We start from the raw sequence: 12682 nt of genomic DNA, 5'->3' as shown, positions 1-12682 counted from the left end.
TGGTGTTTTCAGCTTTGTGCTTCTGTGAGCAAAGCGTCGTTGGAGCTGCCGTCTCTCTCTCTCCCCACCTCCCCACCAGTATTTATAGAGAGACAGCAGCTCCAACCACACTTCGCTCACAGAAGCACGAAGCCTAAAACACCAGCCTGTAGATGATGGGTGTGACCTCGTCGAAACGTCGCCAAGATGCTCTCAACCTTACACGGGAGAAGACCCAAAATGCCAAGACCTACATATATATATATATATATATATATATATATATATATATATATATATATATATATATATATATATATATATATATATATATATATGTATATGTATATGTATATATGCATATATCCATATATGTATATGTATATGTATATGTATATGTATATGTATATGTATATGTATATGTATATGTATATGTATATGTATATGTATATGTATATGTATATGTATATGTATATGTATATGTATATGTATATGTAATGCAAGTACACAGCATCCCACAGGAAAAGCATACCTTACCATTGGTCTTAGATGCTTCTTATCTGGTATTTGGAGACAATGCCAGCATTTTCATAAGTTTTACAATTTCCACAAGTTTACGAATTCCACAATTGCCACAAAAAAAGTTTTAAAATAGGAACCTGGCCCAACCAGGCTTGTGTCCATCTGACTCACTGCTCTCTGTTTAGTTTAATCATAGGATTCAAACAAGAGCCTTTTCCAGCTTTACCTGGAGAGTCTATGAATTAAACCTGGGATTTTCTGCACACAAAGATCCATTGCGAACCAACTTTTTCTGCCAACTTTGAAACTTAAGTTGGCATTTGGAAAGAGTTGCAATGGGGAGGGTCTTCTACTTTCATAAAGAATATGGAGGCCAATGGCTATTCTTGGCCAGATTTAGAACTCACTTTCATGGAGTGGATCAGCTCCTCTTTTTTCATTGACAACAAAATGCAAGAAAGGCATAACTTGAACTTTATACCATTGACATCCTCTTGGCAGTAGGGATTTGCTCCTAGTGCTGAAGCTCTGTGTTTGGTTGCAATGTCAGTTGAAATAAAGCCTGAAAGGGTTAGAGAAAGTTCATCTTTTCTATTCATTCTGGTGCGCTGGCAACCCCAACAGCAAGCTTACGAAAATAGATACACTTTTGAGGAACAGGTACATTCGATTTCATTCTTCCTTTTCATTGAGTAACCTCTGGATTCTAAAGAATATCTTTCTTGGCTAAAATGTTCAAGAAAGGAAGCTGTTCAAATCTTACAAGAGATTCTGATCCCAATCATGGAGAGGATGAAAGAACTTAGGTGTTCCTGATCTGTTAACAAGAACATCAAGATATTTGGCTCGAAAGACAGCATACAAGTTTTTGTTTGTTTTTAATCCCACCTTTATTATTTCTATAAATAATTCAAGAATGGTGAGATACATAATACTACTCCTGCCTCCTATTTCTCCCACAACTACAACATAAATTCATACATTCAATCTTGTGGTGTCCTTAAACTGAGTAACACCCATAATTTGGCCTTTGATTCTGATGCTCAGGTTACATGAAATAAATTTTGGGTTCTGTAATGTTTAGATTGCCCAATTTCCTTCCTAAATAAAAACAGACCTGTTGAAATTGTGAACCCTTAAGGCCTGTTGACTTTATTTTGATGATGTTGGCTGAGCTTGATGTTGGCTTGGGAATTAAACTGAGTTTGGTCTAGTCAATACATGGATGTTAGAGAATATCACTGCTTAGGATAAACTGGAAAGTTGAAAAAGATTGTCCTTCTATGACAACATCAGGAGCCAGGTTTGAATCAAAGATTAATAAGTTTCTATTCAGTACAAATCTTGTCTTTATATTCAAGAAATGAACAAGATATGCAAAGGGCTAAACAACTGAATATGATCAGGATGAACTGCACCTAACTGGAGAGGAATTGGATTATATTAAATTAAACGTAAATTGAATGAAATCAGTTTTGCAAAGATCCTTGGAATTTTTCTCCAAGGATTTTCACACTCATTGCTAATTGTATACTCATTTCAAATAAACATGAACCTAACTAAAATATTTCTTAAAAACCTCACTGCCTAACAACTATAAGACATTTGGACATTAAATACTGAAATTTTCAAATTCAGTTTGGACATTTGGAAGCTGACAATTAACCCTTAAATCATTTTGTGAAATTTGTTTGCAAAGCTGTTCCTAGTGATGAAATTAATTTCTAATTTCATTATGTTATTTTTTTCTTCAGGTCTCATGGACTGTGAGAACGGGACAGATATTAAAGAGTTTGTTCTTTTGGGTTTTTCCTACAAACCCGAACACAAATATCTCTTCTTCCTCCTCTTTCTGCTGATGTACAGTGCTGGATTTCTGGGCAATACCATGATGATCCTTCTCATCACTTTGGATGCGCGACTCCAAAGCCCTATGTATTTCTTACTACGTAGCCTCTCAGTCATTGATCTTGGCTTCCTCACAATCACAGTGCCCCAAATGCTAGTCCACATCGTATCTGCTTCCAGGTCCATCCCCTTCTATTCCTGCATGGCTCAGTTCTTCTTCTTCTACATTTTTGGTGTCACTGATCTCCTTCTCGTGAGTGTCATGGCCCTGGATCGCTATGTAGCCATTTGTAATCCCCTCCACTATGTCTCAGTGATGAACCAAAAAGTTTGTGGGAATTTAGTAGCTGGGTGTTGTGTTGTTTCTATCTTACACTCCATGCTGCATGCTGGCCTGCTCCTGCGTCTCAGTTATCGAGGGAAAAATAACCTGGCCCATTACTTTTGTGATCATCAACCCTTGCTGCAGCTGGCCTGCTCAGACACCAGTGTCAATGAGGCGGTCATCTTCTTTGAAGGTGTCATCATCATCCTTGGGCCTTTTGTCTTCATCATCCTCACCTACATTCGTATCGTAGTAGCTGTAATGAAGTTCACTTCTTCAGGGAGACGCAAAGCTTTCTCTACTTGTGGGTCTCACCTTACTATAGTGGGCCTCTTTTATGGAGCCATTATTGCTGTTTATTTCTTGCCCACCTCAAGTTATTCCTCTCAGAGAGGCTCAGTTTTTGCTCTGGTGTACACAGTCATCACCCCAATGTCCAACCCCTATATCTACAGTCTCAGGAATAAAGAAGTGAAAGATGCTCTGAGAAATCTCTTGAGAAGATCCCTATTTTCTCATAACTGATTGTGAACTTGGCTCTACCATCGAGCCGCCTTCTAGCTGGCTTGAGGTGAGATTAGAGGAAGGGCTGCCCATGTTGATGGAACATATTCTTAGCACACAAATGATCTTTGATTTAATACTGGGCATCTCTTGGCAACCATAGTACAGTTGAGTAGTCATAAAGAGTGAGATTAATTCTGAGCCCTTTTAAGGAGTGGTGGGGTTAATAGGGTAACATATCCTAGGCTTTATACATAAATGTGTGCCCACCTGAAATATATATTTTGTATAGTAGGTAGTATGGAGCCATTGCTAAGCCAGCTTGACCTCTGGCAGAGTCTAGATGGGGGTGGTACGTTTATCTTGGTGCTCCTTGAACTCAACAGCTTTCAGTGCTGTCAACCATGGTATTCTTCTGGCCCAACTGCAAGAGCTGAGCGTGGGAGCACCGTATTTCAGTAATTTGTCTCTTTCCTCAGAGATTGATTTCAGTCAGTGTTGATGGGAGGGAGAGATCATCTCCACAGCCCTTCACTTGTAGAGTGCCTTAGGGATTGACAGCCCTGCTTAACATCAACAGGAAACTGCTCAGTGAGTTTGTCAGCACAAGGTTTGGTATTATCAGTATTCTGATTATACCTCGCTGTAAATCTCAACATGGCACGTTTAAAAATGGTGTGGGATTTGTAACAATGGCAACTAGAAGTGCCAGAACTGCTATCATCTGACATCACAGTTTATGTCTGTGCCACTTAAAGGAAATTCTGATCCCAGTTGTCATTGCTAATTGAGAATTATCTGTATGGTCAATGTGTCATTACCGCTACATGAACTGCATTGGTTGCCAGTCAGTTTCTGAGGGCAATTCAGGTCCTGGTCATTATCTATAAAGCCATGTATGGCATAGAGCTTGGATATTTGAGACACTACCTATCTCCAACTTTTTCTGCTCACCTGATACGTTCCAGCAGAATGGGTACATTCGAGGTCCCTTCTATTAAACATTGTCTTAAAAAAACCAAGGAATTGTGTCAGTTGTGGAATTCAAATTTTTTTACTACCGGTTCTGTGGGCATAGCTTGGTGGGCTTGGTGGGCATGGCAGGGGAAGGATACTGCAAAATCCCCATTCCCTCCCCACTCCTGGAGGAAGGATATTGCAAAATCTCCATTCCCACCCCATTCTGGGGCCAGTCAGAGGTGGTATTTGCCGGTTCTCTGAACTCAAAATTTCTGCTATTGGTTGTCAGGCTGCCTCTGATTATATCTAGGAAAGAATACACCTTGACTTCATTTGCAAATAAAGAAAAGTACTTTTACTAGATACATCTTGACTGCAGCACTATAAAGTTGGATCTGAGACAAAATATAGCTAACATTCCATATTCCCCCATTTGTCCCTCCTCTCCTCAGAAGGTCAGGCTGGTCTGGTCCAATGCCAGCTGCTTCTCGGCCCCTGTGGTAATCTTCTTCTGCCGGTCTCTAGCTGTTAATCATCTCAGGAATGCAGTCTCTGTTGAAAAAGCCCAGGCTCTAACATTCAGCCGTTAATCACCCCTCCCCTTCTGTTATGTCAGATGACACTCTTAAAGGGCCCTCTTCCCTTACCCTGTATAGGGTAGCGATACATCTTACATCCTTAAACTATTTTACATTACAGAAAGAACCCATTACATTCTAACTACTGAATATAAATTGTACAAAAAATATGTGAGGATTGGAATGGAGGCTGACACTGGTTCTCCAGAACCTGTCAGAACCTGCTGAATAGCACCCTTGAAGTGTGCCTTCTCTGTCACAGCCCTTGACTCTGTAACTGCATCCCACTGACATATGAACAGCAGCCTCTCTCCTGCAGTTCCCAGAGTAGAGAGGTAACCCTCTGCCTTGGGGTTAATGTGTTTGTGAGCCCCTGGTGTGTTATTGTTATCGTGGTTTCACCCAGGCTGTCTGTATGTTTTAAACTGTTTTTATTGTATTTATTTTTTGTAAGCCAGATCTGTTAAAGTGGGCAGCTATAACTAATTTAAATAAATGGACAAATGAATGAATAAAATATTTCACATGGACATGGTCTTGAATTTAATATCTGGCACTGAGATCCCCGTAATCGTTTAAATATTCACTAAAGAGTATCCTTGATTAAATTTGTGCACTTGTGCACCTGTCCCTCTGTTCGTGTCTATGTGTTTATAGCTATTTCATTTTAATCACTTCAACCAATTTGGCCATACCCACTTATACATGATGGTTTTAGTTGGCAGAAGCAACTTTGGAAGTTTTGCCCCACATGGGCAAAAGTCCTCGGCATCCTGGGAGTTCCGTGTTTTTGACCTAGATTTTGCAAAATGAAAAAAAATCATATAAAAAAAGAAAAATGCAGAAATTGAGAGCACATTCCAGCCAATGTAAACATTATTCAACTTAATATATATTAAGTTCTTTTAAACTCTTCAATTGCAATACCCAAATAGAAAAATACTTGCTAAATTGCTGAATTGTGCTTATTTTGTCAACTCCTAATCATAATATTTCAAGGATTTTTCTACATTCTCCTAGGAAAAATATTTCAAGAGCCATATCCCCTTAAATTGTAACAGACATACTGTGACGCAAATGTTCATTGCCATCTCTACCTACCTATCTACCTATCTATCTAGCTTTCATCTAGTTATCTAGCTATCATTACTATCTATATAACTTCTCCCCATCTCTCTCTCGTCTATCATCTATCTATCTATCCATCCATCTATCATCCATCTGTCATCCATCCATCCACCCACCCATCCATCATCTATCTATCCATCTATCTATCTATCCATCCATCCATCCATCCATCATCTATCATCTATCTACCTATCTATCTGTCTATCTATCTATCTATCTATCTATCTATCTATCTATCTATCTATCTATCTATCTATCTATCTATCTATCTAATTTAAGGATTCCCTCCATCACATTCTTAAAGTTCTGCTATCTCAAGTCTCATATTTTTCAAAATGCCAACCCGCCCTTAAGAGAATTAGACCCATTCTTACATAATACATCTTAAAATGGTTTCCAATAAGGTTTCTCTATCTGGTCTTCTCTGCTAAGGCACCATATGCATCTGCCCTGGAAACATATTAATCTTCTAGATGAACTTAAGCTTTGGCAGCAACTCCTGAATTCTGAGGTATCATAGTTAAAAGAGCCTGACAGAATTGAAAAATGTGTTTGACTTCTTTACAGTTTAATTTCAGTAAACTTGCCAACCTTTATGGAAATCTCTGCATTGTTGTGTCTTTCTTTGTCTCCAAACACTTTCTTTATTTCTCCCCAGAGAGTTTTCTCTCAAAGCTCATCCTGCTTCCTCCAATTTCTGGAGTGTGTGCTACTTGTGCTAGAGAATGGTACTTGCTTTTCTGCATTTTAACTCCTGGTTTTAATAACAAACCATTCTCTGTGGTCTCCACAGGACCACCACTCACCAGATATGAATTTTTGTTGACTTGCTTAACTGCCTATGAAATATCCCTGGTGGCTTCTGCAGCTGATCTTTAAATAAGATCCTTCTGGCTTCTTGTTAGAAGCTACAGATGTTGAAACAAAACAATCCTGGTTGACTAACCTTTGATGTTCAGTTGGGCTGGAGGTCTGGTTCATTGCCAAAAATCAGTCTGGTGCCAGAGCAGGGGGAATCCATTGATATAGGTAAGTAAGAGACTGATAATTGACAACACACCTTTGTATTGTTGCTGTAATTTCATTCAGATACAGAATCTGCCACAGTTTCTAGCAGATAAATGCAAATCTGAAAGAAATGGACTGAGGAAGCATTTGAATTGTTCATCCAGAGCAAAGCAAGGCATGAAATCCCATGACAACTATCTGAGATTTGGCTCTGATATCTGTGCTGCTCAATAGAACAAGCACAGATTTTTCTCACCCTGGTGCCTTTTAGAATAGAATAGAATAGAATAGAATTTTTTTATTGGCCAAGTGTGATTGGACACACAAGGAATTTGTCTTGGTGCATATGCTCTCAGTGTACATAAAAGAAAAGATACGTTCATCAAGGTACAACATTTACAACACAATTGATGATCAATATATCAATATAAATCATAAGGATTGCCAGCAACAAGTTATAGTCATACAGTCATAAGTGGAAAGAGATTGGTGATGGGAACTATGAAACAATTAATAGTAGTGCAGATTCAGTAAATAGTCTGACAGTGTTGAGGGAATTATTTGTTTAGCAGAGTGATGGCCTTCGGGAAAAAACTGTTCTTGTGTCTAGTTGTTCTGGTGTGCAGTGCTCTATAGCGTCGTTTTGAGGGTAGGAGTTGAAACAGTTTATGTCCAGGATGCGAGGGATCTGCAAATATTTTCACGGCCCTCTTCTTGATTCGTGCAGTATACAGGTCCTCAATGGAAGGCAGGTTGGTAGCAATTATTTTTTCTGCAGTTCTAATTATCCTCTGAAGTCTGTGTTTTTCTTGTTGGGTTGCAGAACCGAACCAGACAGTTATAGAGGTGCAAATGATGTTGTGTTAGAGATGTTGAGTTATAAGTTTCATTACTTTGCGTTCCAATTGGAGACGATGAAACCCAGAACAAGTAGATGGCTTATTTTACATCTTAGATCCTTCCAAATCTAGCTAAATCCTGTTTATGTTCCGTTACATCTCCCAACTATCTAGAGTGATTCTTAGTCATCCAGGTCAAGATGCTTTTTCAAGATGCAACTGGACTTTCTGAAGAAGCTTCTTGGATGAGAAGTGAAATGTCTTCAAGGAAAAACCAGGGAGTCCAGTTGCCTCTTGAAAAAGCACCTTTGGGACATCTCCCAACATTTAAATTAGCCGTGAGCATTGTTTGCAGGCAATTATTTCAATAGATATGGAGGGCTTCAAATTAGAGTGTGGTTGGCTTAGAATATTGCTTTGCTGAGTGGAAATTGACTTGCAGTTGTGACTGGGATCTTCTCCTGGTTGTCTTAATTTCTTCATCTTTTAAACACCTTTCTTAAACCCTTTTCTTTACCCATCCTAGCCCTCTATTGTCCTCTTCTTGTTCACCATCTTTCAGTAAATTCATGTTCTTTCTTGGAAACATAATAGAGTGAATATTGGATGCGAACCAAGAAATCACAGGTTCTCATACTCTTGACATGCTGAGGTATTAACTTTTAGTGTAAACATCTCACAGGGTTTATGCCACTCAAATAAGAACAGGGAAACAAGAATTATTTAGTGTATACTACTTTGAGCTTCTTGCAAAATATGGGATATAAATATGGAGTAATAGCAATCTGGTCATTCTTCCTCTTCTCATTCAGCCCCTCACCCTTTCTTTTTCTAACATTTTCTCTTGGGAACAGGAATAAATTTAAGACAAAACTTCCTAGAGCAAAGTTGTCAAATCTAGTTCTTTGTTAGGGTCAGCATGGGAGGGTGGGTAGTGGGGAGCTATATTACATAGAAGAATGGAGACAATGCTGACCATGTACAGAGTGAATTCCTTTCAGTAATCTCAGTAATTATTTGATAATGAGTGAGAATGAGTCCTTTTTGGGCAGAAGCGTATGAATGTAAGAAAATACTTATTCTGTAATGGCAAAGAACTAGCACAAGAAGGTTCAATCTCTTCTTGAAAATCTGCAGTGTTGGAGCACCCACAACTTCTGGAGGCAAGTTGTTCCACTGATTAGAACTAAGGCAGGAAGTTCTGCCTTAGTTCTAGGATGGATCTCTCCTTGAACGAAGGTGGAATTTCCTGACAGAACAATTAATCACTTGCCTTCAGAAGTTGTGGGTGGTTCAACACTGGAGGTTTTCAAGAATTGATTGGACAACATTTGTCTCAAATGGTATAGGTTTCCTGCTTGAGCAGAGAGTTGGACTGGAAGACCTCTAAGATCCTTTCCAACTCTGTTATTCTATTATTCTGTTTTTCTTACCCCATCCAGATTGAGCATTTGTCATGCAAAAAAAAAAAATCATGCAATTGCTTTGCTGGAGAAATTATACTTTTGTGTTAGAAAGCATATGCTGTGATTGTTCTGGGTTGGGAAGATTCTGTCTTTCCCACCATTCCAAAGATAGATTACCACAGATTTGAGAAAGCAAAGGATAATAACACATACGTTTCAAGTGATGGTGTGATAAAATAGATTATTGATCTGAAAAAAACCCTTATCTTCTGAATGTAGTACATACGACTTCAGATCTCTGCAAACACATTTTGTGTTTGATATTGCCACACATATACAAGAAACACCACAATGTCTTTTGACACACAAGTACAAGATGCACCAGAATGAACATTTTGTTATTTCCATTCATCATCCTGGTTTACAACAGACATCTTTGCAGTTGTTGTTTTTTTAAAAAAAACCTTTGCAAATGTCTGTGGAAAATAAAAGGCATGTCTTTGGCTCTGGAGTAGGGAGACCAGACTTCCAAGAGTAAAAACTAATGAATTTCTATATATTCACATATTCATCTGTTATCAATCCATGACTCGGTTTCCGAAGCCTCCACAGCCAACATTTAAAAAGAAGGGAGGAATGGAAGGAAAGAAAGAAATGAATAGTTTCTGTGCGATGAAGCATCATCCAATAATATCAACTATTCCCCATTAGTCAAATATTGCGTTCAAAATTATTTCCACTCAAAGGAGAGAAGATTGGCTATCAACCAGCAGACCCTTCTGTCTATCAGTCAGGAAACAGAGAGGAAGTGGCTCTTTTGCTTCTCTGTCACCCTCCCCCCTACTAGAAATTATCCTTCAATTGAGGAATAAAAGATAACTCGGGTGTTGTCAGAAGAACCTGATTATTTGATGTTATTTCTGCATTTATTTATTTCTGTAGTGCTACTGCTGCTCTAGCTCAGCTAGAGGAATAAGGGCCAATAGGCCATCCCTCTTCTCATAAACTGGAGTGGGAGCAGCATCAGCTTCCTGTCTCCACACAACCCACCCCCAGTCTTCTTTCCCATGCTTCTCCCAATCCACAGTTCAGTGTTTCTCTAACCATACCGTATATCTGGCTGATTTCTACCATTTGGAACAAAAAAATAAATTCTGGCTTATTGTCCTCAGATCTTATTATTATTTTTATTATATTATTACAATAAATATATAATAATATAATTAATATTATTATTAATAATAATGATATCATATTATATTATTATAATATAATAATAATAATAATAATTTTTACTATTATTATTTACTTTATTCATTAAACATGGAACTCAAGTCAACTGAACATTAAAAAATGCATCACAAATACCATTGACTGGTGCTGATGGTTGATACAGGTTGCTGCCAGCATCCTAGGTATCAAGCAAGTACCTTCTTAAAATATATGATGTTCCAAGTAGCGCAGTTTTTTGCAGTTCTGCTGGTGTTATTGCAGGAAGCTGCAATTTGTTGATGTATCGTATAAAATTCTTGGACATGGTACCAAGTGTCCCAAATAATAATAATAATAATAATAATAATAATAATAATAATAATAATAATAATAACAACAACAACAACAACAACAACAACAACAACAACAACATCATCATCATCATCATCATCATCATAATCATAATCATCATTATTATTATTATTATTATTATTATTATTATTATTATTATTATATCTTATTGTCCTCAGATCTTATTATTATTATTATTGTATAATTATTCTGAAGATCTCCTCAGATCTTCAGAATGATTCTACAAAAATAGTACTAGCACATTTGTCTATGAGGAGAAAATTCTACCAGCATTGGTTGCTGGGGGAAAAAAAATGAGAGAGAGAACAGATAAAATAGAAAGAAACAAGCACATGACATAGAGATACACACAGACATTACAATGTGTCTTTTATCAGTAAACTTGTTCTTATTATAGTAAAGAGTAGGAATATGAAGGACTCACTGTTGAATTACTGTTTAATAAATATTACAAGAAACGTAAGTTAACATTTAAAAGAAGATACATAGATTTACAGTGTGAAATGGCACCACAGTAAAAAGACAAGAAAAGGCTCTAGAAATTTATATAATAAAGAAAACAATAATAAAGAAATCACACCATTGAAAGTCATCCTCCAAGGATTTTTGTTGGAAAAAAGACCAACTGTCTTTACAAATGTTGAAAAACAAATATTGATAACCCAGGGCTGCAGATTTTGTTGAATTCCAAAAAATAAAAATAAAAACATTAAATATTGAAATATCTGAATTGAAATTTGGCATTCTAAAACTGACAGTCTTTCAATCATTTTGTGAGATTATATTCAATAGTGTTTTCCTTGTGAAAAATTGATACCACTTTCTAATTTTAATTGACCTTTCCTGCAGGTCTCATGGATTGTGAGAACGGGACAGATATCAAAGATTTTGTTCTGCTGGATTTTTCTACCAAGCCTATAGACCGGTTCCTCTTCTTCCTCCTCTTATTGCTCATTTACAGTGCGGGACTTCTGGGCAATGTTATAATGTTTCTTCTAATCACCTTGGATGCACGACTCCAAACCCCCATGTATTTCCTGCTCCGTAGCCTTTCAGTCATTGATGTTGGCTTCATCTCAGTCACAATGCCATGGATGCTGGTTTGCCTGATAACTAGTTCCAGGACCATCCCCTTCTATTTCTGCATGGCCCAGTTCTTCTTCCTCTATGTATTTGGTGTCACTGATCTCCTTCTTGTGAGTGTCATGGCCCTGGATCGCTATGTAGCCATTTGTAATCCTCTCCACTATGTCTCAGTGATGAACCAGAAGGTTTGTGGGAATTTAGTGGCTGGGTGTTGTGTCGTTTCTACCTTACATGCCATGCTGCATGCTGGCCTGCTCCTGCGTCTCAGTTATCGAGGGAAAAATCACCTGGCCCATTACTTTTGTGATCATCAACCCTTGCTGCAGCTGGCCTGCTCTGACACCAGTGTCAATGAGGCGGTCATCTTCTTTGAAGGTGGAATCATCACTTTTGGGCCTTTAGTTTTCATCATTCTCACCTACATTCGCATTGTGGCAACTATAATGAGGTTTACTTCTTCAGGGAGGCACAAAGCTTTCTCTACCTGTGGGTCCCATCTCACTTTTGTGATTCTTTTTTATGGGGCCATCATTGCTGTCTATTTCTCACCCACCTCAAAGTATTCTTCACAGCGAGGATCAGTTTTTGCTCTAGTGTACACAGTCATCACCCCAATGTCCAACCCCTATATCTACAGCCTCAGGAATAAAGAAGTGAAAGAGGCAATAAGAAATCTCTTGGGAAAGGGATCCTTGTTTCCTCCAAACTGATAGTGAAATCTTGGTTCTGCCATTGAGCTTCCTTCCAGCTGGCTTGAAGTAAGAATAAGGGGAAGGGCTGCCTATGCTGATGGAACATATTCTTTGCATACAAATGGGCTCAGATTTCATACCTGGCCTCTCTTGGCAACCACAATGTAGTTGAGGAATCATAAAGTGTGAGCTTAATTCTGGGCCCTTTCAAAAAGGATAATAA

The 12682-nt window shown here is 38.1% G+C and overlaps 2 protein-coding genes across 2 annotated transcripts; both read left to right on the top strand.

The window, feature by feature from the left end:
• The first annotated feature begins 2260 nt into the window (after nt 1-2260).
• On the top strand, nt 2261-3199 carry LOC131190621 (olfactory receptor 1B1-like). The gene has a single exon (XM_058167967.1). It carries the CDS (start codon nt 2261-2263, stop codon nt 3197-3199), a length of 939 nt encoding a protein of 312 aa, XP_058023950.1.
• Nucleotides 3200-11535: 8336 nt separating this feature from the next.
• Nucleotides 11536-12477, top strand: LOC131190620 (olfactory receptor 1B1-like). Its single transcript, XM_058167966.1, has one exon. The coding sequence runs from the start codon at nt 11536-11538 to the stop codon at nt 12475-12477; it is 942 nt and encodes a 313-aa protein (XP_058023949.1).
• Nucleotides 12478-12682: the final 205 nt, after the last annotated feature.

This window comes from Ahaetulla prasina, chromosome 2 (assembly GCF_028640845.1).
Source record: "Ahaetulla prasina isolate Xishuangbanna chromosome 2, ASM2864084v1, whole genome shotgun sequence".
In the NCBI taxonomy this organism is placed as follows: Eukaryota; Metazoa; Chordata; class Lepidosauria; order Squamata; family Colubridae; genus Ahaetulla; species Ahaetulla prasina.
The sequence above is the reverse complement of the archived record's forward strand: the minus strand, read 5'-3'. Positions and strand labels throughout refer to the sequence as shown.

Coding starts and splice junctions, on each gene's coding strand:
- LOC131190620 (XM_058167966.1), top strand. CDS start 11,536: ATGGATTGTGAGAACGGGACAGATATCAAAGATTTTGTTCTGCTGGAT.
- LOC131190621 (XM_058167967.1), top strand. CDS start 2,261: ATGGACTGTGAGAACGGGACAGATATTAAAGAGTTTGTTCTTTTGGGT.